We start from the raw sequence: 24,308 nt of genomic DNA on the forward strand, positions 1-24,308 counted from the left end.
TACATAAGACATGGAATATACATATAATATGTGAATAGGAAGGACATTCTGAACTGCAGACAACTGCACGCCTGGACTACTGTAACAAACACTAGTGATACACACAGCCGAAAGACCAATTACTTCAAGGAACCATATAGTAAAACATGAATATCAAAGTCCGTTTTGAGCCAAGGATATGCTAGTTTGCTATGGTATATACTGAGCCCAGAGTCTGGCCACGCTAGGCAAATGCACACCACAGAGCCACACCCCAGGACTGTTCTTGTTTTTAAGAGGTTTCTGCTCACCTGAGACAGCTTGTAAGATGGGAAACCATGGTGCTGCAGGTCCAGGATAAGGCAAGGGTTCCTCGAAGGTGTCCCCAGTTTTCTACAGGTTCAAGTGGTGTTCAACTCCTATAGGAATGAATGTGATTAATTTTTAGTATCACTTGTTTAGAAAAATTCTAGAGCCCAATCAGATGAAGAAACGGATTAAACAAATGCAAGAGGGCTGAAGTATGGCTCAGCGGGTAAAGCCACTGGCCACCAAACATGCCAGTCTGACTTTGATACCCAGGTCCCATAGGGTGGAATGAGAAAACGAACTCCCACAAGTTGTCTTCTGATGTCACAACATAACATATGCCTTGGCAAACACATGCATGCATGTACACACACACACACACACACACACACACACACACACACACACACACACAAATAGAAGCAATTAAAAGAAATGACACTTCCCAGTTATGGTGACCAGGACTTCCAAGCTGGAAGGTGACACTGAATAGACATCCAGGAGGGGACAGCCATCTAGGACATCCAGGAGGGGACAGCCATCTAGGACATCTAGGAGGGGACAGCCACCTAGGACATCTAGGAGGGGACGGCCATCTAGGACATTCCGGAGGGGACAGCCATCTAGGACATCTAGGAGGGGACAGCCATCTAGAACATTCCGGAGGGGACAGCCATCTAGGACATCCAGGAGGGGACAGCCATCTAGAACATTCCAGAGGGGACAGCCATCTAGGACATCCAGGAGGGGACAGCCATCTAGGACATCTAGGAGGGGACAGCCATCTAGGACATCTAGGAGGGGACAGCCATCTAGGTCATCTAGGAGGGGACAGCCATCTAGGACATCCAGGAGGGGACAGCCATCTAGGACATCCAGGAGGGGACAGCCATCTAGGACATTCCGGAGGGGACAGCCATCTAGGACATTCCGGAGGGGACAGCCATCTAGAACTCTTAGTACAGTCCCTGGCTGTGACAGCTAATCTTCATTGGCAAGTTCAGGGTATTTGGAATTTCCTAGAAGACACACCTCTGACTGTGTCTGTGGGATCACTTCCAGAGAGGTTTAACTGAGGAAGGAAGAGCCATGCAAGGATCTCAGACTGAGGGCGAAAGGAGACTGAGAGAGCCAGATGCCCATCAGTACTCATCTGTACCTGGATCCTGGTTATGGTGAGCACCATTGTGGGGGTGTGAGGAGGCCCCACAGACAGTGTTTGAATGCTTGGACCAGCAGGTGTGCCACTATTGAGGAGGTGTGGCCTTGTTGGAGTAGGTGTTGCACTGTTGGAGGAAGTGTGTCACTTGGGGGGGGGGGGAGTATGCTCAACCTAGGCCTAGTATCTTTTTCCCTTCCACTGCCTGCAGATCAAGATGTAGAACCCTCAGCTCCTTCTCCAGCGCCATGTCTGCCTATAATCTCCCTGCTATGATGATAATGGATGAAACCTCCAAAACTGTTAACTAGCTCCAATGAAATGTCATCCTTTATAAGAGTTGGTATGACCACAGTGTCTCCTCACAGCGATAGAAACCCCAACTAAGACACCATGTGGTCAAGAACCCCCTGCTCTCACGATCATGCCCTCCCTATCGTGGAAAAACCACATCCATTCAAACTATGACAACAGACTTCTCTTCCCTTAAGTTGCCTCCATACTTGGTCACAACTGCACTGCAAGTCCAGTGGCTTCTGACTGGATACCTGATCAGAGAAAGGCGTTCAGCATGTCTGAAGGTTGTTTCCCCACCTGTATAGTACGGTAAAAGCACGGCCTAACAATTCAAAGCGTGGCATCACTGACACAGGCTGTGACACAGATGAGCCTTGTCACATTAGACATTAGAAGAACACTCTAAATGGAGAACCTCGACCCAAGGGAACACGCATTGCATGGCTCCATTTGTAAGTCGTTTTCAGAATAGAAAACACACAGACGGAGAGTAGATGAGGAGCTGCCTGCGCCGGGGGAGGAGAGGAGGGAGGAGCTAGTGAGAAGGTATACCATTTGTCCCTGGCACCCCAAACTACTGTAGTAATTACCAACACTGTGAATAGGCTAAAAAACATTAAATTGCTAGTGAAACATGTTATATGTCAACAAAACTGCTTAAAAATACTGCCTAGGGCTGAGAATATAGCCCAGAGCTAGAGTTCTTGTTTACCATGCACAGGGTCCTGGATTCAACTCCCAGCACAGAAATGAACCAACAAACAAAAACTGCCTGAAACCCTGCAGGTGAGGCTGCAGATGTGGTCTACCCAGTAGAACAAGTAGCTAACAGGCACAAAGCCCTAGGCTCCACCCCATCACATGTAAAGCAGGGCTGGCACACATATAATCTTAGCACTTGGGAGGTAGAGACAAGGGGCAGGGTTCTCAATTGTCCTCAGCTACTCGGTGAGCTTGAAATGATCTTGATGTACACAGACAGAAGCAAGGCTGTCGCAGGAGGACATGGGAATTAAATGAGGAGACATATGGCGTATGCCTGGCCAGTAGTTGGTACAGAGAGTCACTGACGAAAGGGTGGCTCTGGTGATGCTCAGGCAAGAAGCTAAGGGACACCTAGAGTATGTCATCACCATAAAATGAAGTAGGTAGATCCCTTCATCTACAAACCACTTTATTCTGGGCTCCTTACCAGATAGAATTTCTAAATACTGGCAAGCAAGCCAATAGTCTGGAAGCAAAGTATAAATGGCATCAGAAAGGCCAGGTTGGGAGCCTTGGAGGGAACGGAATGGAACTCGAGGGAAGAGAGCATGGCCAAGCCCTGTTCCTCCCACTGCTCCTTACAGGAAAGTCAGACACATGAAGCAAGAGTACAAGGTGCCTGGGGACCCTCTCTCACACAGAGGCGGAGTTCCCAAAGACTGTTGCACTCCACATTCTTCCCAGGACTTCAGGGGTGAGGAGATAGATCACAAAGATAAAAAAAAAAAAAAATGACTGCCGTGAGACATGAACATGCCATGCACAGGGGTAAAGAACCCAGATTCTAGGTTAGCACCAGCTCTTCCCGTGGTTGAGGGAAGAAAGCCTCTTAACTGTAATCACTCCTAATTACCCATCAGCAGCTCATGCAATTACTCAGGTATTAAAGGCTCTTCCAGCCTTGAGTGTTAGCCAGAAGTTACGCTGTGATCTGTCAGGAAGAAGGCCAGCAGACCAGATCAGTTAAAAACCTCTCCAAATCCCAGCATGGCCTTCCACAGATGGGTACAGGGCAGGTACTCACCAAGGCAAGGCACTGAGTCTGGAAGGTGAAGCAAGCTTTGCCAAGCTCCTAATAACCGCTGGCTAATAACCAAGAGATATGTTTGGGTCCCCTCTACTGTGCAGGAGATGGGGAGGCACCAAGATTAACTTACAAGGGCAAGGACTGGGAACCTTCAATCAATATATAATATGTAATAGGTATGAGGGACAGAACACGCAAGAGAGAGCTGGGTGCTGTGTAAAGGATCCAGAAAGAGGACTCTAGTGGCCTAGGGCCACAAATTTACAATCTTCCTCACCATGCCCAGTTTGTGCAGTGTTAGGACTGAACGTTGAGTCTCACACATACAAGGCAAACACTGTACACAGGCTGAGGCAGCTTTACAACCAATCACTGTTGATGGCCCCATTCTGATCTCCCCCCATGTGTATTATGCTTTAAGGTATTTACCCATCAGAAGGGAGGTACCCACTTGTACGCCATTTAAAATATGGCTTCTTTCGTCTTTGCCTCACCCCTTTAAAACTTATATTTTTATGTGGTTGTATAACACATTGATGGGTAAAAATAAATAAGTAGCCAAACACACTGGAGTTGGAGGCACGATTATATTTTGACTAATGTTAAAACATTAACTTCAAATTTTAAAAAAAAAAATGGAGGACACTTCAGTGTGTCTTGGTTGCTTTCTTAGTTTTTGATTTGAATTTTTTGAGTTTTGAGACAATCTTATTATGTGATGATTCAGGCTGACCTTGAACTTTTGACCTTCCTGCCTCAGACTTCATAGTTCTGGAATCAGTTATGCCTAGCTCTTATTAGATTTGATTGGTCATCTCTACATCTGGTTTGGGAGCTTCCTGTGGGAGAACTGCCCGCTTTGTCATTTTCTTTCGGGTCGCACTGGCTTCCATGAGGTGTCTTCTAGCCAACCAGCTCTGCCTGTGTAACTGTTGTGTCCCCACCTCCCATATGGACATCATGAAGTTAATTTTGTGGGTCATGACCAGCCTTTATTAACAGAAAAATGAGTTTTAGAGAAATGCCAGCATCTATCGCATATAGGGAGGGCACGCCTCACTGCAGCTTACAGACAGGGAGTTCAAAGTCCCCTCTAGGAAAGGGCAGACCCAGTAGAAGATTAGAACTATGGCTCTGTGGAATAAAACATGAAGAGCCCAGTAAAACCTGTTATCTAAGACCCTGTAAAGCAGCGTGGGGCTGGTTTTGATGAGTTGGACAAGAAAGAGCCATTGTTAGCTCTGGGGGAGGAGAGCCTGGTAAAAGGAGGTTCCCCAAAGATACTTCTGGCAACAGTGTGTGAGCCACTGAGTAAACAAGGGCTCCTTGGGGCTGAGGCTCCTTCTGAGGTCTGCTCATGATTTACAACTTTGACATTGAACATAATGTCTAACAATGCAGTTTCTGTACCAGTGGATGCTCCTGAGAGATTGGAGATCTCATCTTCTCTCAAACCCAGTAAGAAGCCAGGAAGGCTGAGCAAGCAGCCGATTTGGTTCAGTCACAGTCCCCACACCCTGGGAGGCTGCGGGGCTTGAGCCGGAGAGGACAAGAAGGGGATCTTGGGAGATCCAAGCCAGGGTGGACTATAGTGCCTTTGACCCCTAAGGATTCCAGTGTGCCCCGAGCTATGATACAGCCACACTGCCCCCTACTCTGAGTATTTTTCCTGCCCTTTGTCCTCATGCTATGAACAAAGCTCCTACCTGCCTCACCTGGTTCTGAAAAGGTGGGTCTGCTCAGCCCCTCAAGTCAACACCAGAAGGGCCCAAATCCAGGTCCCTGTTCTCCACCTCTCGGCCCTGCTCCCACACAAATGCCTGGAACACGTGCAATGTAAACACCCAAGCAAACAAAGGGCACTAGTCCCCTGGGACAGGAAGTGACTCACAATCAAAGAACCAGGGTCAAGGATTTTAGAAGGAGCCTGGCTATGTCCCAGCCACCCATGTCTCCAAATAGGGAAGCTGAAGAAGACGGAAAGCCATCTTGCCTGAAATGGGACACAGTGTGCAATCCGACCCACAAACAACCTGGGAAAGCAACATGGAGATGAAGGATGAGGACGAGGGGAAAGGGCTCATGATGGATGAAGGCTTCCAGAGTCGTCAAGGAACTTAATGTGTTTGGAATGGATAAAGCTTGCCCAGTAGAAAAGAATGGAAGAATGGCAGAGAGCCGAGGACTGAGGGTCCAGCTGTGCTTGTGCCAAGCCAGAAAGTAAAGACCAAGGTCTAGAGCCATTGGGAAGGGATGATACTATCCAGTGCGGTGACATGGGCGTCTCCATACCCCAACCGAGAAAGTACTAAGGGTGAGAGGAAGCTTTGCCTGGAGAAGGGAGAAAGCTGCTAGAAACAATGGCCAATAGCAAGAGGCAGAAAAGGAGGCTTTATTTCTTCAAGGGAGCCTCTGTGTAAAGTGGATAGGCTATCCTGAGCAGGCAGAGGAAGGGATAGCCTTCTAGGCGGTCCAGCCGGCAGCCTGCCGGCTACACGCAACCAAGCAGAGTTAAAAATGCAGCCTTAACACTCAACTATACATTTCTTTAAGACATTTATAAGAATTTATTATGTATTTATTTATTTATTTATTGTAGCTAGATTGCATAGTTCTCAACAGTGAACTTTGTGGACGACAACGTCGCATTGCAATGTCCAAAGGCTGGGCATGCCAGCGACAGTTAGCATCAAGTGTTAATTAATAAGAGAATGTGCAAACACACCAGCTGAGCGGGAGGGATGTGGCCTCTGTCCTCAAGAGAAGAAACTCTTGTCTTTGAACAGGTTATCAGGCACCATCTGCCTATGCTTGCTCCTCGTGAGATAGGAAGGTCTCTAAAGGCGATAGGTAGATAACGGTCTCCAAAGGCCAGAAAGTTTAATTACCTTCATAAACGCCCCGCACCCAGGCACACAGCCTGGGAGAGGGCAGGGTGCAATAAAAACCTGGCTGATCGGATGAGTGGCTTAATGATAAGCATGGTGTTCTTCTCTTGGTGGGGTGTGCAAAAATGTAGAGACCGCAGGTCTGTGTCAAATGTCTTTCTTAACTGCTAGCCACCTTGTTTATATCCCTTTTTCCAAGCTTTGTGTGTGGGGGTGGGGGTGGTGGTGGGGGTGGGGGTGGTCGTCTTCTTCTTCTTCTTCTCCTTCTTCTCCTTCTTCCTCTTCCTCCTCTTCTTCTTCTTCCTCCTCTTCTTCCTCCTCCTCTTCTTCCTCTTCTTCTTCCTTCTCCTCCTCCTCCTTCTCCTCCTTCTCCCCCCTCCTCCTCCTTCTGCCACATCTCTATGCATGGGCATTAAAGGCCCAAGGTTGATAGGCAGAACCATCCTTGATCAACGTCCTTTTTCACTGGGGCAGGCTCTCTCAATCAAACTCAGAGCTTTCTAATATGACTGGTCTTGTTAGCCAGCTCACTCCGGAGAGCCCAGCTCTGCCTCCAAAGGCTAGAATTATGAGCAGGTGCCACACCCCCTGTCGTTTCACATGGGTTTCTGTGGAGCCAAGCTCCCATCTTCTGACGTGTGTGTCTAGTGTTTAACAGCCAAGCCATCTGCCCAGCTCCTCACCTCATTTTCTGAGACAAGGCCTGCCACTGAGCTCCGAAGCTGACCTATTTGGTGACACGGGCTAGCCAATGAGCTCCAGGAATCCACCTGTCTCCCTCTCTCCAGTGCTGGGATTACACATCCCTTGCCTGTCATTTTATCTGCATGCTAGGGAACTGAAGTCAGGTCTTTACTCTTGCCATCTCCCCAGCAGAACTTTACATACCAGAAAGCAGGACTTTCATTTCTCTGGAGATGCTACCTACCATGGCTGTTCAGCAAATGTCCACAGAGAGGCCTGGGAGCAGGCAGATAGACTAACAGGTACAGACATATGCTGCCTCTGTGGAGGGTCTGACCTCTCAAACCTTCTCCAGGCAGTCGTGAATCCACACAGCCCTTTCAGGAAATCCAGCTCCAGTCCACAGGGTGTACACCGAAGCTGACCTTGGGGCTTCCCCCAACCTCATCACATTCCCAGCTTCTCCTCCCATGGATGGAGGACAGCCAGAGGAATGTTCCCCTGACCAATCTGTCCTTGGCTGATGATCTTTCCTCCCACTACGTCACGTCATAGGGCCCACCCCTTTTTTCCTCTTGTCACTCGGCCATAAAACTCATTTCTTCCCATGGAACCCCCATACTGCAGACTGACGAGCTCACCCTGAGCAACGAGGAAACACACAGAATGGGAGTTAGGAAAAAATGTGAAGATCTAGTCAACCTCCCTGGCTACTTGCAAGCAAACACATTACCACCAGCTTTGTCCTACGTTAAGGGAAAACACCCCTGCCGCTCCTTCCTCACCTGGAGAAAGTTGGTTACGGCACAGACAGCATCATCGTCACGGTCATTAATGCTGCCGTGGATTTATGCTTGTTTTCAATCCTGAAAGGCAAAAGCGTCTCCCAGGTAACTAGGGAAAACATTCGAGTGTCGAAATTTTCAGGCGGGTGGGCGGGATGTCTCAAGTACACGAGCCTTGTGTGCCGGACTCTGGTGCATTGCTCTTCCCAACTTCAGACGTTTCAGATCGAAGGGGAGGGATTTTCTCCTCTGGCTCCAGCATCCGACTGACCACAGAAGTCCATCAGCTCAGGGACACTGTTTTAGTCTAAGTCTCATATAAGGAACTCCGATTCAGCTACTGTCACCGTGTGTCACTAAGACTTGCTCCTCTTTTCTGAGTTGATGCTCAGCTCATGCACAGCAGGTAGCCATTTGGGGGACATCCAAGTCTAGCACTCTACCTCACCAGGAGGGTCTTCTCTTCCAGGCAGGCTGCCTAGCTGGGGACTGGAACTACGGCGGTGGTCTTCCGTAGCAACCACTACGTGTTTCTAAGTGTTTTGGACATGAGGACTCCTAAAGCCCTGGACACCCAGGGAACAGTCCTGGTGGGTCACAGATCCAGCCATCCCCCCAACTCAGTTGCAACTTCTTCCAGAATCCTCTTCCACGAACAGACCACACTCCCGGGATTATGGTCATCAAGGAAAAAGAGCAGACTACTGCAGCCTGGCTCTGTGTGGGACCTGCAGCTTTTCTAATGGGCTGCCCTGGGCCTTCCCCAGCAAGCCTACCACTCTTAACACCTACGTGTGCTTCTAGACAATCTGGTCAGAGCAAGGTGGCCATGGGACAAGGAGAGTGTCGGCTCAAACCACCTTTCCCTTCTTCTGACTTAGGGTCTTAGCTTGCCTTTTCTCCATTAGGATCTATGTCCCATCACCTACAATGGTCCTCCATCATTCTGCAGAGCGTTTATATCTGTACACATGCACATTAATACCCATAATCACTCATATTCATTCATTCATTCATTCATTCATTCTCTCTCTCTCTCTCTCTCTCTCTCTCTCTCTCACACACACACACACACACACACACACACACACACACACCCAGGGAAGGAGGGTTCACTATGTGTTAACATTACCAGAACAAGTTCCTAGAGAGCAAGCGACATGCTCACTTACAAATGGATCTGGTGAAACTTCAGAGCTGAGTTACAGATAACACGCTTTTTCTATTAGGAAAAAAAAAAAACCCCTATGTATATAAAACTGATTAAAAACCTATAGAGAAATGTAAATAGAAAAGTGCTAACTATTTACCGTCTCACAATCTAATGTGAAATGGCTCTGAGGCCTCCCGGCACCCAGCATCAACTGTGCGTTCCCCGAAGACCAGACGGCCGCCTTCTCCGCCGCCTGACACGCAGGCTCCAGCTGGGCCACAGCCAGGGGAGGTGTAAGCTGTGCTCTGCCCAGCTCATTCCCTGCCAGCTCTGGCCTTGAGTCTAGGATCTTTCCCCAGTTCCCTGCACGATTGCTCTTGTGCGTGCGCCATAAATCAGCTGGGTCCACTTCCTGCCCTCAGTGCTTCTGAGTGTCAGGGGAACGAGTTTGCCTTGTCCTGCTCTGCTCCTGAGGCCTACGCCGACAGGTTCGTGTTACGGCATTTTTTTTTCTTTTCTTTTCTTTTTTTAAGCAACAAAAATCTGGTCAATGATTTGTAGCAACCACAGCTGCAACCTGTGTGCTGGAAGCTCTGACTGGCCCTTCAGAGAGAAGCAGAAATCAAACATATTAGACTTATGTCCTTGTCAGAATCCATGGCAGGGCAGTATTAGGTCAAGCTGAAATCAGGTGTGGGGACTAAAAGATTAAGTCAATACCAAAGAGAGGTCCAGCACATAAACTAAGGCGGCTTCGAAGGAAACTGAGCTCAAGAAAAACAATAAAGGGAAATGGAGCTTAGGAAGAAGAAAGCTGTTAACAGACCCTTTGCTTGAACCCCATCAGCACTGCTGTGACTCCATTCACATCTGCCTCCCTGTACTGGCTCACTCTAGCAGACGCTGGAAAACCTGCTAGGAATAGCACAAGCGTCACAAACTCTGACCAGTGTTCTCTCGTCCTGACCTCTGCAACTGGGTGTCACCCTGAGCTCCCAGGAGCCACACATCCCACAACCTATCCACCCATCAGCGTCTAGTTTCCTCCTGTTGATGGCTACTTCCGCACAGTGAGAAGCGGGTCATCGGCTGCACATTTAGCCCTGTCCAGAGAATGGAGCTCGGTGTTCACCCAGGCTTCTGTGACCCCCACTCCCTGTGTGTTGGGCTCAATCTTTTGCCAACTCAGTCTTTCCTCTGCATTCTCTCTCCTATAACCCCTCCTCCATGCTGTTTCCACTCAGTCCCATCCAATCCGCCAGCCATTCCACTGCAGCCAGTGTTTCTCCAGCTTCCCCACGCACCTTTCTCAAAGACCAAGTAGGGAGCTCAAGTGATGACTCAGTGGGTAAAGCAGTTGCTACGCAAGTATGCAGATGAAAATAGGACCCCCAGAAACCCCCAGAAACAGAGGCCAGGTGCATCCCTGTAAACCCAGCATTTGGGAGGGGGAGACAGGGAATCCCCAGAGGAAGCTGACTATCTAGACTAGCTGAATCTGTGTGTCCCAGGTATGCTGAGAAACCCAGCTCAACAAGTAAAGTGGGATAAGAGAGGAAGGCATTCAGCACTAACCACTGACCTCCACATGCACCACACACACACACACACACACACACACACACACACACACACACCACACACACAGACATACCACATGCACACAATTAAAATCATGCACATGTGAACAGGCACACACACACACACACACACACACACACACATACACACACACACACACACACACACACACACACACATACACATACACAAAATCACAGATGAACAGGCACACCTGTCACTGTGGTCAAAGTATCTCTCTCCAACCACACCACTTCTTCCCCACCCCTCCAGCTCTTCTTCCTTTATTCCTCTTCAAAATCATTTTCAGAAGTTTGACCGTGACCTTGTAATCTCAGCACTTAGGAAGCTGCAGCAAGACAACAGCAAGCCAAGGGCTAGCGTTGGCTACCCAGCAAGATATTGTCCCCCAAATTAAAAATTGACTGTTATAGGTCTTGGCACTAGACTTCTTTGGGTTGAGGTTGTATCTTATGCTACATCTGAAAACTGTTTTGGGAATGATTCCATCCGGAAGCTTCCGGCCCTGTCTACTCTCCTCTCCAGGGACTGCACAAGCACAGATATCGGATCTTTTGTTATAGTCCTACAGACACCTGGCTTTTCGCCCAGGTCTGCTGCTATCTGTGGCTCAGGTTGGGTAACTCACTACATCTTCTATTTGTTTCACTCCTCCTGCCTCTACTCTCCTGTGTAGGCCACCAAGTGAGACTTGATTTCAGTTATTATGTGTTTCCCTTCTAAACATTCCATGCAGGATGAAAACCTTAACCATGAGACTGGAAACTATTTTTAAAAAGTCTGCGAGGTTCTGCATAGCATTGGTACTGAGTGATGACTTTTAAAAATCCGATCCCCCAAAGCACAGGCAAACAAAACAAAAACACGAATAAGGTTACAGCAAACACAAAAGCATTTGCAAGCGAAGGAAAAAGGAGCGGTGTGAAAAGAGAACCTGCAAGCTAGGAGAGAATGTTTACAAACTGAATCTCGGATGGGATTAATATCAGAAATAGCAACAAGGAAACGGTGAAAAAGTGGACGAGAGACCTCTGTGCTCACGAGGACAGGTAAAGACGCTGAACACCCACAATCACTGGGGAACGGAACTTCAGAGCGGGGACGAGTTTCCATCCGACATGTCAGGATAGCTATTATCCAACACTCAAGTTGACAGTTGCTGCTGAGAGTCACAGGGGTGCGACCTCCAAATGACACCGGTCGGAGCAAGAGTTAGAGCAGCGATCATGGAATGCTACCATATGGAAGTTTCTCAAAAAACTACAAAGAAAGCCAGGTGCAGCAATTCCTCTCTTTGTATTGATTCCTAAGTATTTAATCTGTTTAGTGAAGAGATGCACGAACTCTCAGGTTCCTTGCCGCCTCCTTCCCAATAACCATGGTATAGAAGTGAACGCCAACGCCCTCAACCAATAAATGGATAGAGAAACGCTAAGTGGAATACTACTCAACCTCTAAAAAGGAAGGGAGCCTTGTCATTTGGGCAACATGGACAGAACCTGAGACTATTATGCTGAGTGAAATAAGCCAGACACAAGAAGGCACACCCATGTTTTCACCTACATGTGGATTCTAAAACCATTCGACTCAGGAAAGCAGAGCGCAGATGGTGGCTAAAAATAGCAGCGTGGAAGCAAAAGGAAAAGGCAATGGAAGGGTTACAGCGAGTGTCCATGTTTAATCTATTGCATAGTTTAGTGAGCAGCTAATGACAGAAGAGTGGACAGTTCGTACTCGCTGAGTGCATTTCAGATGTCTTCTCTATGAGAAGTGACAAGCATCTACAACAAATAAAGGAGAATTAGCTCCATTTAAACACTCCACTTTGTACCCAAGAATTAGACATTATTATAATTTGTCAATTTATAATGATTTAATACTTAGAAATAAAAGTCCCAGGGTTTAGTGGTAGAAAACAAGACCCTAGATTCAATCCCGGCTTTACACAGAAAGAAGATGAATATATACATAATTGACAGCTAGAAAGGTAGATAATAGATGATAGACAGGCAGCAGATGATAGATGGAAGGTAGATAGATATGTAGATGATAGATAGATAGATGATAGATAGATAGATAGATAGATAGATAGATAGATAGATAGATAGATAGATGGACAGAAAGATGATTATTTATGAATGAATAAAATAGATAATAGATAATAGATGATAGATATTTGATAGGCAGATAGATTGACAGATAATTGATAGTCTTTTTCTTCTTTTTCTTTACTATGACTTTTTTTATTTCAAGCATATAGATAATTATTGATTGGGGCACTTTCAGGATGGCGGCTTCTGAACCTTCACTCGGTATCTCTAACATCTTTGTCAGCTTAGTGTTGGCCTCGACCTATTGTCCTTTTTCATTCAGCAGAAGACCTTCCTGCTTCTCGTGACCTATTCTGTGCTAACCCTGCACATCGTAGGCATTGTGTTATGAACAAAGATCTTATTGAAAGCCTCCATTTAACTGTCTTCTTTTGACATGCTAAAGTCCAGGAGGGGCTTTTCCCTCATCACGCTCTGCCTGAGACAAAATCCGAAGTCCCCCTTTGGTCTCTGCTGAGGAAGCGGAAGTCACCAGTACATCTGGGCAGGATGGTGGTGGTTCCGTTCTCCATCAGATCCCCATGCACATTCCTCTACTGGGGCGGAAGGAATGAAATAAAGCAGGTGTACAGTTCTTCATGTGGCCCCCACCAAGGCCACAAGCGGTAGGGGCGAGGTTGGGGGCAGACCAGAGGGGATCCGTGTCTTTGCTTCCGTGGGTGGTGGTAAGGGTCCTTAGGAACCGCCACTCTCCAGGAAGAGAAGAAATGTCACATCGATGCTGGGTAAGGGTGAAGGCTGAATATCGCCGCTTGTCTCAGTTGAGAAATGATCTAGTTAATCACTGCTCATTCAGGAGTGAAGAATTAGTGATACAACAACAGGCAATGACTCTGGCAGCCAGAGGGCAAGCCGATGCCGACAGAGAACTCAAAATTCAGGCCCACGACTCCAAGACCACTTGTCTATACACCAAAGAGCTCTCCACCCAAGAACACCAGCCCCCTGGCCCAACAAAACAATGAGAAAAACCCTCACTGGCAAAGGACAACAGCTGCCTCCCTTCACATCCTACCACCCCCAGGCCAGAGAGCACACATGGCTGTGCGCCATCACCCCCTAAACAACACAAACACGCGCTTGCTCAAGTCGGGTTTCCATCCAACACATACAGTGAAGGCAGACTCTGGAGCCAAGAACCACAGCCTTGCAGTCACCTTCAGGGCTGGTGGTCTCCCATCTGGAGAGGATCCCACTTTTCTGCCCATAGGAATCTCTGAAACCAAGATACACCCAGGAGCTGTGGAGATGGGAGCAGCCAGCAGGCCAGGCAGCCCCTCCTGGCTGGAGAGCAGAGTCTGCACCCAGCTGGAGCCTTGGTCCCTGTAGCTGGGGCCTCTCCTCTGGCCCCAACCAAGCAGTCTGCACAGAGCTATGTTTTGTCCAATAAGGGAAAGCTGGTGACCCGGGCGGAGAACTCAGCTTTCCAACAGTCTCTGTTTTTGTTTCCATTTAAAAAGGTTAGTGACTTTATTGCATGTGGAAAGAACCAGAGAAACAAGCTCAAAGAAGCTCAGCATGTTTTTGGAGCTGACCAAAAACACAGGACTTTTGAGTCTAATGGGGAGAAGAGGGAACAAGTTTATCCTGTATTCACCATGTGCCAAATGCAAGCCGGGAAGTGCCTTCGGTGCCCTTCCCTGGTAGATTCAGCCAGAACCAAGTCAAATCCCATACCATAGGCCATCAGGATGTGAGGAGTCAGAACTGCTGGACTCTGGGATCAAATACAACCAGAAACCAATGTGAAAAGCACCCTTTCAATCAGGAACTAAAACAGGATACAGTGTATTCATCCATCAATATTCTCCTGATCATCAGCACCCCCACCAACAACAGTATCCATGAATGCTCAAGTCCCTCGTATAAAATGTCATGGTACTTGTATATAACCATGCATATCCTCCCATAGGCCTTAAATCACTCTTGGGTGTACTGATACCACCTCACACACTGCGAATGCTGTCTATGCAAGAGGCTAGCTTATATAGATGGCATGGTACTGCACATAAGCTATGCTCATCCTCTTGTCTAGACATTATAAACCATCCCTGGGATGCTTATACTGCCTCGTGTACTGTACATGTTCCGTAAATGGACAGCGTACCATAGACCTCTAGTAAAGACAAGAATGAAGGCCTGACCATATTCAATACTGATACAAATTTTTAAAACTATTTTCAATCTAAGCCGGGCAGTGGTAGAGCAAGCCTTCAATTCCAGCACCTGGGAGGCAGAAGCAGGCTGATGTCTTAGTTTGGAGCCAGCCTGATCTACAGAGTGAGTTCCAGGACATCCAGAGCTACACAGAAAAACCATCTTGAAAAACAAGCAAACACATATTTTTAAATATATATATACATATATGTGTGTGTGTGTATGTGTATATGTGTGTGTGTGTATATATATATATTCAATCTGCAGTTGACTGAGTCTTGAAAGGGTATAGTATATTACTAAAGTCATTGATGCTAAGAATTTTGAAGTCTATAATTTTTTGTTCACTACAAGATCTACTCAAAGTATAGCAAGCTGAATTATGGCCTTTGCGTTAGATTGGTCCAACCCAAGCTCACAAATAACCGGTTTTTTTTTGTTTGTTTGTTTGTTTGTTTGTTTTTGTTTTTGTTTTGGCTAAAACTTATGGCTTGAACTAGACTCTTATCTTCTTGACTAGCTATGATTTCTGTGGACTCTCTAGGGCACTGCTGTGGTTTAATCGTAAGACATGTGCACATTTGTGTATGTGAACCTGGTTCCCAGTAGGTAGAGCCGTTTGGGAATGTTGTGGAACCTTTAAGAGGCGGAACCTTTCTAGGGGAAGTAGGCTCCTGTGGGTGGGCCCTGGGGGTCTTGTAGGATGGCTTTGCTTCCTGTTCTTTCTGCTTCCTGAGTGCAGTGAGACCACCCAGCTTCCTGCCCCTGCTGTCACTCCTTGTTACCTACTGCCCCGTCTTCCTGGCTGTGCTGGAATCATCCTCCTGAACTACAAGCTGGGTAAACCATTCCTCTCTGAAACTGCTCGCCAAGTATTTTGTCACAGCAACAATACAAATTACTCACACGATGTTCACAGTCATTCTTCCTGGCATTGAAAAGGCTTCAATAGTGTGGTGTGGTAAACTAGACTAGAAGTCATGGGTCAAGCCTGACTGACTGCCATTTTAGGGGCAGAGGAGGTCACATTTTCAAATGGTTGAACAACGAGAGAGAGAGAGAGAGAGAGAGAGAGAGAGAGAGAGAGAGAGAGAGAGAGAGAGAGAGCAAGCGCGCGCCAGAGTGAGAGAAAGACAGGGTGAGGCAGACAGACAATGTGCTGTGATGTAATATGGATGCCGGGAGCATCAGAGTATCCACACAGGGTTTTAGTGAGATTTTATTTTTATTTAAGTGTGTGTGCATGTTTATGTACACAGGTCCCCAAAGAGGTCAGAAGAAGACACCAGATCCCCTGCAACTGTAGTCACAGCAGTTGTGAACCACCAATTCGGACGCTGAGAACCAAACACCAATCCTCCCCAAGAGCAGCGAGGACTCACAACACTGAGTCACCTCTCCAGACCCTAAATAAAGTTTTATTGGATTGCACCTATGACCTTTCCTTTATGGCCTGCCTGTGGCTTCACTCACGCTCAAAAGGCCATGCTAATTAGGTGCAGCAGACATCCATGTCCTGCCAAGCTCAGATATCAACCCTCTGTCTGACCCCTTGTAAGGAACACGTTGCCGAACTCCGCCTGACACCATCTGTCAGACTGTCAAGCATATGAGCCAGGCTGAGAACTCAGCAAGATAAGGACCACTTCTGACAGAGCAAAGGAACCATAATGACACGCTGAGAGGAGGCGATGCTAAGAGAAGCCGTGGACTAGAGGCAACTGCACAGTGTGGAGGCTCTGTCATGTGCAGGCATATACTGCCTTCATTCTGGGGGCATAGGAAGTCTCGCTTATGAGACTCTGGATCCTGAAAGCTAGTCAAGAAGATAGCATTCTCATAAAGTACAGCTTCTGCTTCCTTCAACCCTCTCTTCCCCTCAGTTTCCTACTGGGTCTTGCCTCCCACCCTATGTCTTTCTAAAGTCCCACCACTGAGTCCAGTGCCTTTTACCTGGATCTGCTGGACTGTTCACTATGGTTATTATAAAGATTTCCCTACCACCTGCCTATAAGAACCACCATGCTCTTAAGCATCTTCCTATAAGACTATAATACAGAGAAAGAGAGAGAGAGAGACATATGCATATGTATGTGTATATATATATACACACATACATACACATAGACATATGTGTATGTATATGTATATACACATATATAATATATATTTATATACACTCATATATATATATATATTTGACCTATAAACCTATAAGACAGACCAGAGATTTCCTGCTTATTGAGGAACATAGCAGCCCCTTCATGTCTACATTAATTGGAATGTGCCCCTCAAAGTCTCATGTAATTTTGTTTTTATTATTTTTATGTATGTGTGGCAATGTGTACATGAACACAGATGCCAAAGGAAAGCCAAAGCTGTAGGATGCCCAAGACCTGGAGCTGCAGGCAGATGGGAGTCACCATGTGTGTACTGGGAACAAACTTGGATCACCTGAAAGAGTAGCACATGTTCTTAAACACGAGGCATTTCTCCAATCCACGTGTTAAAAGCCTTAGCACCCAGTTGGTAACACTGTTAGTGGGTAGCACCCAGTTGGTAACACTGTTAGTGTTAGCACATTTGGGATGTAGGGCCCAGTGGAAGAAGAAAGGTCACATGGGATTTAACCTTGGAAGCATATTGAAATCTGACCCCCTCAGCTCCCTCTTTGGTTTTTGGGCACCACGAGGTGAACATCTTCCTCTATCCTATGTCCCTGCCATGATGCAGTATGGTGCCACAAATAAAACACAATGTAACCAAGCAGCCATAAGACCTCCGAAGCCATGTGCCCAGACAAGCCCTCGTCCTTATGTTGATTGCCTCGGGTGCTCTGTTACAGTAACAGGAAGTTAACAATGTGATGTCTCAGCAACCCTCGGTATCTCTACTAGGTTTGCTCATGTGCAGAGATTTATTGGCCCATGGTACAAGAGAGGAAACGGATGCTGTCCAAAGACACAGAAGCAGCAGCTGGATCTGGAATCCACATGTTATCTTACAATGCATGGTGTTGTTCCCTGGTGCACAGTAGGGACTGGGAGAGGGTTAGAAGCATGAATGGATGGATACACAGCATGACCCATACGGACTCAGTAACGTGTGTGAGCATGATCTAAGAAGTTGCCAACACCTTCTTTCAAGGAACCTCTGTGAACACTGACATAATTTCCTTCTGTGTGGAATTCAGAAAGTCCCCACCCTACCATGGGTCTTCCTGGCCTGCGAATCAAAGGGTGTCGAGTTCCTCCATTCTGAGCCTTAGGAAGGAACAGAATGAATTAGGAAGAAAGGAGTGGGTTGCCACTGAATCCTCCTCTGCTTCTGGTGCTCACGTGGGCCCCCCAGGGGCTTGCTCTCCATGGGTTCCTATATACCATGGGTCAGTATGACCAGGTGACCATGTGGCTTGGATTTGACTCCAAAGCAGAACATGAGATCAGACATGGATAAACTGGATGCCTTTACCAGGGCACTGATTTTTGAGATTGGGGAAGAACTAAAAACTTTCTAGCTCCTCACGCAGAGTAGGGAAGGGCTGTGGAGAGCTTCACTATCCATAAGAAATGGGAAGAAAACAGTTTAAAAGCGAACCTGAAGAGGGGAATCAGCACTAAAAAGTACTTGCTGCTCTTTCAGAGGATCCAAGTTCAGTTCCCAATATACACATCGGGCAGCTCGCAACTGTCTGTAACTCCAGCTCCAGGGGATATGACACTGTCTCTGGCCTCTGTTGGCATCCACGCACACACGAACACACATGCAAGCACAGACAGAAATAAAAAGGAAATAACTCTTCTTCATAATTGTTGGGGAAATATTTGCACAGACCCATGTTAGCCAAAAGAGACAAATGTGTATCAGCACAGTTATCACATGAGCTCGTTCTGGGGCTGGGAGGGGGCTCAGTCAGTAAGGTGCTTGCTGAACAAGCATGAGGGGCTGAGCTCACATCCCCAGCACAGGCATAAAACGCCTCGCATGATGTCCCACCTCAGGGATGTCAGCGCTGGGGAGTGCCGAGGCTGAGGACGCCCCGGGAACTGCTGGCCAGAATCACTGAATCAGTGACCTCACAGGCTGAGTGAGAGATACTGTGCTCTGGTTAGTTTCCTTGTTTGTGTGTTTTTGTTTGTTTTATGGTTTTTATTTTGCTTTTCACCAACTTAACCTAAGGGTCACCTGGAAAGAGGGGATTTCGGCTGAGACGTTGCCTCCATCACGTTGGCCTGTAGACAAGTGTGGGGGCTTTTAACTGATTAAGGTTTACTGTGTGAGGGTTCAGCCCACCGTAAGCAGTGCCAACGCTGGGCAGGTAGTCCTAGGAAGTATAAGAAAGCTGAATGATTCAGTAAGAAGCATTCCTCCATGGTTTCTGCTTTGGTTCCTGCCCTGAGTTCCTACCGTAACTTCCTTTAGTGATAGAATGTGGTCCATTGGGGTGTAGGAGCCAAATCAACCCTTTCCTCCTCAAGTCTGTGTCATGGTGTTTAACAAAGCAACAGAAAACAAATAAGGGCAAATTGCCTCAAAAAATAAGGCAGGAGGCTACTTGGGGAAGACATCTACCATCATACTCTGGTCTACACACACACACACACAGGCATGCACATACGTGAACATGTATACACACATATACCATACATACACACACACAAAAAGCATATAGAAGCATATAGAAAACGACAAACAGATCACTAGAGGCAGCTGGCATACTATGTGCAGATGAAGCATGGAATTTTGCTTTCTGGTTGTTTATTATTCAGACTGGTCTGTTTGCTCCCAGAGTATCTGTTTCGGAGACGGGCGGAACCCAAAGGCCACCCTGTTGTACATTTGCTCTGTGAACCCCTGCAGCCTAAGCTATGGAACAGGATAGTGTCTGGCTGACCTTGGAAGACCTGAATTCACACAAGTAAAGCCAGCACCAGGTGTGGGGCTCCACGCACAGTTGTGTCCTCTCCCTCAGGTAGCCAGAGAGCCTCTGCACTTGAAGCAGAATAAAGGCCTAGACCTGACTAAAGCATCATACGCGAAGCAGGGGTAGACAGGAGTCCATTCCAGACTGTACACCATAGAGGTGAAGGCCGCATTGTTGGTACATACCAGCAGTGAGACTTCAGACCTTGCCCCACAGGACAAGAAGCATTCCTCCATGAGTACTTGCCAGGCATGCCTAGTCAGGCCCTAGGTTCAATCCCCAGAACTACCAAGAAAGAAGGAAACGAAAGAATAAAAACAAAACATGTGCATCATGGCGCTACCTGGCACTCACCCTATAATTAGCAACAACAAGTTCTTCATAGCTCCCAGGAGTCCTCCCATGCACTGGGCCATTGGCCCTCATATCAAACATTAGGTAACTGTAACTTATCAGCCCACAACCAGGATGAGGTGACAGGAGTTCGGAGAAGCCAGGAAAGAGGCCAGGAAAGGGTTTGCATCCTGGCCAGATGGTCTCCGCAACTCCTGATTTTGCAGTCTTTCCTACCCCCAGCCACTTAGCCTGAGGATGCGGTATCACAGCGAACTGGCAGCGAGCAGAGAGGAGCAGAGCTGACCTATGCCACCAGAGGTTCCGGCTGACATCACTGCCCGGCCCACCAGCATTTGTCCAGCTAGCATGGAGTCAGGGGGCAAGGGGCTGGAGGTCTAATCAAAAGGGCAGCAGGAGGCCATGGGGCTAGCAGTGGAGGGTGGAACCAGAATTTAAAGCATGCAGGATCAGGGGTCAAACAAGCCATATCAATCAAAGAGTTAAGTCACTTCACAGAAGTGAGCCCTGGAACCTCTGAGGAGGGGAGACTTCTGTCCTGATGGTCTGAGATTCACTGGGATAGGTGAGGACAAAAAGACAGCTAGGATTGAAGTGGCCCTGGCGTGTGCTTGGGGCTATGTGAAGCATTTTACAAAGTCATGAATCCCCCTCATGGAGAATGCTGTGCTCTCCTAGCATCCTTTTACAGGTGGGAAAATTACAGCACAGTGGCTAAGGACTTTGTTTGAAGCCTGGGGTGTGCTGAGACAGCCTCAGGCAGCTGTCTTTGGAGAGCTGTCACCTTCTGTTCTCCATATACACTCCGCTGGTGTAGGAGTGGACAGGACTCCATTGTGGAGAGCCGGTTTGTAGCCCAGAGGCAAATGCCTTCTTTGTTTATCTACCTAGAAAGGACAGGCTGCTGGCAGAACTGTGTCAGAAGAAAACGCATGCTCTATAACTGTAAATTTGCCACTTGTCAATAACATCAGTTTTTCCAAGGAGGCTAGCAGATAGCGTCCCAGCAGTTCATGCAGCCCCAGGGCAGCAGAGTCATCTCTCTCATGATTTCACCTCAAAGAAAATGAACACAAAGTCCAGGCCTATGACCATCCCCACAGTAGCCAGACATGTGGCTGCATCCCTGCGATGAATCAAAGGCCATGCTAAGCTTTCATCAGATGCTGGCAGATAATTCTCCTACCATTTCCCTGCTGGGACTGGGAGAGCCTTGGCCTAAAGGGTTAACATCTCATTTCCTCTTGTCTTTCAAGCTTTAATCCCCATCCTGAGCTGGGCACATTCCAAGCCCACCTGGAGCAGGTCAAGACCAGCTCCCAGCCCATGACTGGGCCTTCATTTCCCCTAGCAGGAGATTAGATGAGGTACCCATTAATCACTCATTACCTCTGTCTTCCCTGCTAGCCAGGCCTCAGGCAGCCTGCCAAGGGGCCTGGGAGGGTACTTGTGAGCTGTCCAGTGTCACCCTTCTTGGGGATAAGACACAGAGGCTCAGGCCTGGCTCAGGACTCCATGGGCCACACCCAAACAGGGAGAAAACTGCCTGCCTTCCACCTAAGGTATCCTTAAGGCTCCAGGGGACAGACCACAGCACCAGCTTAGCTGAAAGATTAGAAAAAGAAAGAGAAATAAACAAAAAGTGGCCACTTCCCAAGACAAGTAATCACCAGGGGGACAAACCCACTGCCTACTCAGTGCGTGTGCTCTTTAGAGGACCTAGGGCACACGGGGTAGGACATGGAGAGAAGACGGGATGCTGGCTGGATGGTTACCATAGGACAGCTGTGCATTCAACGGCGGCTGGGCTGGAGCGCAGGGCTATGAATCCTTCCAACAAAACCCTGCACCCGACGGGGCTGAGATTGCATGCAGGCTTCTTCTGGAATGTTTAGTGAGTACCCACTTCTGTCAAGCACGGATCAGTCAAGGTGGACGGCAGAAATGGGAAGTGATACTGAGCCCTGGCACTTACTATGTGCCAGGGCTTTGCCTAAGGGGCCTCAAGCCCCCAGCCTCAGGCCTTACTATCCCATTGTTACTTGTGGGATGGGGGGTGGGAGAAGGGCAAATATAAGAAAGAGCTAGTAAATGAGAACGGTCAGCCACCGATCTAGGGAAGGAGGGTGGCTATGGCCAGCCCAGCCAGGCCACCTTGTAACATTCCAGCTCATGTCACATCCCCAGCAGCTTGGGATTTTCAAGCCAAGGTATTCTGATGGTCTTAGTACTTGTTGAGGCCATGGGCAGAAAGGCTGGGCTCAGACGCTTTCAGGGAGGATGAGAAGGAAGAATTCTGCTTTCAAAAACTTCATTCAAAGGCCCCTTTAAGAAAAGAAGTTGGGGTGGGGGGGGGGCTCTTCTAAGATCACAATTTCCAATTCCTCACTGCTCGGTCCTTAAGGTTCGAGTTAAGGCCTCTGGTAAAAAAAAAAAAAAAAAAAAAAAAAAAAAAAAAAAGAAGAAGAAGAAGAAGAAGCAAAAAGCAAAGCCATAGTGCTTGAACAGGCAAACACAGGCACATCCCTGAGACTCAGACTCAGATGGGCATCAGAGTGAATGAGCTGGGGTGGGGGTGGGGTGGGGGGTGTTATTTGCAATAGACTCTGCATCAATCATTAAAGTATCATTCCTGGTTCAAAAGGCAGCCTGCGGGTGAGGTCTTCAAAGCTATTAAATACATAAGAATCAATTTCTCCCTCATCTGTGTCTGCACATGGATCTTCCCCCCCACCACCTCTCTCTCTCTCTCTCTCTCTCTCTCTCTCTCTCACTCCCTCCCTCCCTTCCTCCCTCCTGCCGCCCCCCATTGTTTGGCTCCTTTACTTCCCTTCTTTCTCCCTGGGTGGTCATTTATTAGCTACTCCCCTCACAACCCCTGGAGGGCAATGATCCAGTCAATCTTGCTCCTTATAAGCCCCCAGCACACAGTAATAGTCCCTGGCACACAACAGATGCTCAGAAGTATTTGCTGAAGAAAAATTAAATGGAAGTGAATACTGGGGAGCCATTGTGATCTCTTGCAGGGAATGATGTGGTGAAGTCAGAATTTCAGGAATATTAATCTGTCAGCATGAGAGAAGATGGATTAAAATGAAGAGAGCCACCCATGGCTGCCAGTCAGGAGGGAGATCGGTACTGTAATGTGGACATGGTTTAAGCATGGTTTAAGGTAGGGGCAAGGAAATAATTTGAGATATCAGGAAAGCATGTGGAAGGGGCCCATGCTGAATGAGCTATGCATGTAGGGGATGGGATAAGGATGCTGGGGCGGGGGAAGCTTGAACACAGACACCAATAGCCAATGGGGATAAAAGTGAAGTCCAGAGAAGGAAAGATCCATGCTCAGATTCTTTGGATAACAGATTGAGATTGCTAGGCAAAAACAAAAAAACTCCAAGCCCCAATCTTCCTTCAAAACTGTGTGATTTTTTTTCTTCAGTCACACCTGGCTGGAGAAACGTCATGGCTCAGAAGAGTGAGGGTAAGGCCAGTCTGGTGCCCTGCCCTGGGCATGGAGATCACATGAGCCCAGCATCCCCTCTGTGAGGCCGATTCAATCACTGTGTCAGTAGGGGCTCCACACATTCTCTTGCAGGCTGGACCTTTGGGAATTCCCTGCTCCAGCCCTGCAGAGGTTTATAGGAAAGTCCCAGGGCTCTCATCTGCCTCCTCCCATTAATTTCCAGGGCAGAACTGTGCTTTTCAAAGGAATTCAACTATGGTGCCAACAAAAATCTATAGGAATTGAGTAGGGCTACATCTAAATCACATTTGAAAACTGCACCTTTGTACACAGAAACCCAGTTAAGATTCTCTCAGGGCCAGCAACCGCATTGCTTTTGTCTCCACCCGGTCAGAGACATCAATGATGTCAAAGATAACACAGTGGCTCTAAAAGGTGGGAGATCTTAGCTGATGCCCAGATGTCGCGGATGCCAAGGGAGCTGGACATGATAATTCCTTGGAGTTCTGGTTATCCATTTCACTTACCCCAGAGTCTAATGGGTTACAGGCGCCCTGATTCCACGGCTTTCATTCACCTACTGTCTGCAAAAGGGTGAGCCACTCTGGGGCAAGGATGCGCTTTTAACAGCACAGGAAGCGGCAAAGA

General features: G+C 47.7%; 1 protein-coding gene across 2 annotated transcripts in view; it reads right to left on the minus strand.

Moving 5' to 3' along the window:
• Thsd4 (thrombospondin type 1 domain containing 4) overlaps positions 1-24,308 on the minus strand; it is a 627,039-nt gene that overhangs the window by 567,791 nt on the left and 34,940 nt on the right. For both annotated transcript variants that reach the window (XM_087562028.1, NM_001429247.1), the window contains 1 exon segment: positions 291-398. In XM_087562028.1, the coding sequence (XP_087418154.1) occupies positions 291-319 (29 nt within the window). In that variant the 5' untranslated portion in view covers positions 320-398.

Source organism: Rattus norvegicus, chromosome 8 (assembly GCF_021556685.1).
Source record: "Rattus norvegicus strain SHRSP/BbbUtx chromosome 8, alternate assembly SHRSP_T2T, whole genome shotgun sequence".
Taxonomy (NCBI): domain Eukaryota; kingdom Metazoa; phylum Chordata; class Mammalia; order Rodentia; family Muridae; genus Rattus; species Rattus norvegicus.